At 41.1% G+C, this 3999-nt stretch overlaps 1 protein-coding gene across 1 annotated transcript; it reads right to left on the reverse strand.

Annotated features, from left to right (window-relative positions):
* LOC110266224 lies at positions 3135-3914 on the reverse strand. Its single transcript, XM_021110439.1, has 3 exons — positions 3801-3914; positions 3381-3731; positions 3135-3260 (listed from the first exon to the last, which is right to left on the reverse strand). The coding sequence occupies exons 1-3, from the start codon at positions 3912-3914 to the stop codon at positions 3135-3137; spliced, it is 591 nt and encodes a 196-aa protein (XP_020966098.1).

Below are 3999 nucleotides of genomic sequence, written 5' to 3' on the forward strand. Positions count from 1 at the left end.
AGTTACGTTCATTTATTCGTATTCGATTAGCAGATGGATAATAGAATACAGTAAAGTAGTGAAGAGTAATTTTAAATAGATAAAAAAAATAGATAACAGAACACAAACAGAAGAACACAAGGAAATAAAGCACAGACATAGCACTCAAGCAGACGACATAAAGAAATAGTTCACACACAAGAGAGAATGCAACAGAGAGTGATGCGTAGATAAGAATGATGCATGTCTAGCCCTAGTACAGGCCATGAGCTCATGTGTCGGTTGGCTGCCCGCAATCCCGACATTTATCCGGTCACGAGTAATCCCGATTTCCCGAATACGATTTTCCGTTCCTAAATAAATACGCATATAATAATAGCCGCTCATTTGAGACAGCCTCTGCTTACTGCAGGAAAATATATATACTCTGCTCTGCTCTGGGGAATGTATCTATATTACTCTTTTTTTTTTATCTCTTTACTTTACTCTGGTTACTCTGTTTCTGTGTTTCTCTACTCTGTTCTGATTTCTCGGTTTAACGTATGTATTTAAAGCTTATATAAATTTCGGTATGAACAGTTAGCCTATCCCAAGTATAGGTTCATTAAGTCTATACTGAAACAGTTTAACTTTTCATATAATACCTAACCCTATTCGCAATTCCAGGACTAACTATGTTGCCCTTTTTCTAAGCTACTAGCATAAATGACACTAGTAACATATTTATTATGAGAATGAAACATGAATAATGAGGCCTTAGCATTGCTAAAGTCATCAGAGAGTGCTGGTGCTAAGCTGCACCAGTAAATTGTGAACCCAGTTAAACCGGTTTTCTGTTTTTAACTAAAACTGATCAGGTAACCTTATAATATCATTCAAGAGGCTTCTAATACTCATATAATGATAATATCATCCTATTATCTCTCTCCTCTCATAAATCGAGTCCGGTTTGTCAAACTGAGATTATTTACGAAAAATCGAATTAAAACTCCTAACCGATACGGTTCAAAAACTAGGTTCTTCGTGATTGCATTATCGAGCTTGTCTCGGAAAAGGTTCTAACTTAAAGATGACATAATGACAATGAGGATTGAGATACTTGATGATATATCAAAGGTTTTCCCCTTACTGATCTTTCGAAGAAATTCGTACTTTCAGAAAAGAACTCGCGTACTCGAAAATCGGGGTTGTTACATTCTACCCTCCTAACAGAAAATTTTGACCCCAAAATTTCAGTTACCTAAGAATAGATGCGGGTAATCAGCTTTCATCTTATCTTCCAATTCCCAAGTGTGCTCTTCTTCTCCTCTTTGTCCCCAAGCTACTTTGACTAAGCGAATAGTCTTGCCTCTCAGCTGCTTATCATTTCTTTCTACGATCTGAACTGGTGATGCTTGATATGCCAAATCGTTTCGTAACTGTACTGTCTCTGGTTGTAAAATATGACTCTCGTCGGGAATATATTTCTTAAGTTGCGAGACATGAAAAACATCATGAAGTTTTGACAGATATGGAGGAAGGGCTACTTGATAAGCTACTAGACCGACTCTTTTAAGTATTTGGAAAGGACCTATGTATCGAGGGTTAAGCTTTTTAGTCTTAAGGGCTCTACCTATTCTAGTAGTCGGGGTTACTTTAAGAAAGACATGGTCTCCCTCACTAAACTCTAAGGGTCTACGTCTATTATCGGCATAGCTCTTTTGACGGCTCTGTGCTGTCTGGATCTTCTTGCGAATCCCCTTTATCTTCTCAGTAGTTTCTTGCACTAAGTCTGGACCTAAGACACTGGCTTCTCCGTCATCATTCCAACACAATGGTGTCTGACATCTTCTTCCATAGAGAGCTTCATATGGTGCCATCCCGATACTTTGTTGGTAACTGTTGTTGTAGACGAACTTGACCAATGGCAAATACCTATCCCAACTGCCCTGGTTATCCATCACACAAGATCTTAACATGTCTTCCAATGTCTGGATTGTCCGCTCTGATTGTCCGTCTGTCTGAGGATGGTATGCTGTACTCATATGCAATTCTGTTCCCAATGCTTTCTGGAAAGCTCCCCAGAATTTGGAAGTAAACCTCGGATCTCGATCTGAAACAATTGACGAGGGTATTCCGTGCAATCGTACGATTTCTTGAATATATATTTGTGCCAGCCTTTCTAATGTATAGTCAACTCGAATCGGAAGGAAGTGCGCTGATTTTGTCAACCTGTCCACAATTACCCAAATGGCATCGTGTCCTGTTGAGGTCCTTGGCAATCCCGTGACAAAATCCATAGTGAACTTCTCCTATTTCCATTGTGGTATTTCTAAGGGTTGCAGGGTTCCTGACGGTTTCTGGTGTTCCACCTTCACCTTCTGGCAGGTTAAACATTTTGAGACATAATCAGCTACCTCTTTCCTCAAACCCGGCCACCAGAACATTTGTTTCAAATCCTGATACATCTTTGTTACTCCAGGATGCATAGAAAATCTACTTTGATGAGCTTCTGCAAGAATCCTTTGCCGCAAATCTCCAGAGCTAGGCACACAAATTCTGTTCTTGTATCTCCAGAGGCTGCTACGATCTAGTCTTACAGCTTCTGGTTCCTCTACTTTCATCCGTCCGATAATTTCGTTCATGAGGTCTCAGCTGCCGGGAAGCATAAGCCACCACATTTTTGTCTTGCATCAGCACACATCCAAGTCCTTTATGAGAAGCGTCACAGTATACTTCAAAAGGTTTCTGCGGGTCGGGTAGTACTAATACAGGTGCAGTTGTTAACTTTTCCTTAAGCATCTTGAAACTTCTATCACACTCAGCCGTCCAAACGAACGGAACTTCCTTTCGTGTAAGGTAAGTCAGAGGTAAGGCTATCTGTGAAAACCCTTTAATAAACCTCCGGTAATATCCAGCAAGTCCGAGAAAACTCCGAACTTCTGTAACGGTCGTAGGTGGTTCCCATTGCACTACTGCTTCAATTTTTGAAGGATCCACTGCAATTCCTCCCTGTGATATAACATGTCCCAAAAATGCCACCTTCTTTGTCCAGAACTCGCACTTTGATAATTTAGCATATAACTTCCGAGTCCTTAGTATCTACAATACAGTCCTTAGATGCTCTTCATGCTCTCTTTCTGTCTTCGAATAGATGAGAATATCGTCTATGAAGACTAACCATGATCCTTCCCACATCGCTTGCATGTAGTGTTCACCTGCACCTGTTGAGGTCGTTTACCATTATCCTGCCTCGGTCTACCTCCGTTTCCTCCCATAGGGCGAGCAGGGATGTTACCAACCTGTGGGTTTCTTCGATGTGGCACACCAGGTGTCTTGAAGTTTGTCCTTCATGGTTGCCAATTATAATTATTGTAGTTCCTTGGTGGAAATCCTTTACGACTTGCTTTAGAGGCACTTACCTTCTTAACACATTCTTCTACTAACTTACACTTATTAACCAGCTCAGCAAAATTTCGTATCTCCAATGGAACTACTGAACTCATCAGATCCTCACGAAGGCCCCCTTCGAACTTCAAACACTTCCATTCTTCAAAGTCAGCAGGATTCCCTTGGCAGATCTTGGAGAAACGGCACAAGTCATCAAACTTACGGGCATATTCTGCAACAGTTGTGTTACCCTGTTTCAGCTGCATAAGTTCCATCTCCTTAGTATCACGAGCTGCCCTCGGAAAATACTTCTTATAAAATTCATCCTTAAAAATATTCCAAGGAATATCGCCTTCATCTTGTTGCAATAGTCGCTGTATCCCCTGCCACCAATGCTCAGCTTCTCCTTCCAGCATATAAGTAGCAAACTCCACGTGTTGGCCTTCCGGAACATGCTGCGCTCGCAGTGATCGTTCGATAGCTGGAAACCAGTTGTCAGCATCAGTCGCAACGAGTGTACCTTTAAACTTAGGTGGCTTAACCTTCAGAAAAGTCGCAAGGGTCATAGGTCTTTCGAAATGCCCCAAGTTATTCTCATCATTTCCACTATCTTCCCCATGCTCATTCTCATTCTCATTTCTCACTCCAAGA

This window comes from Arachis ipaensis, chromosome B01, assembly GCF_000816755.2.
Source record: "Arachis ipaensis cultivar K30076 chromosome B01, Araip1.1, whole genome shotgun sequence".
NCBI lineage: Eukaryota > Viridiplantae > Streptophyta > Magnoliopsida > Fabales > Fabaceae > Arachis > Arachis ipaensis.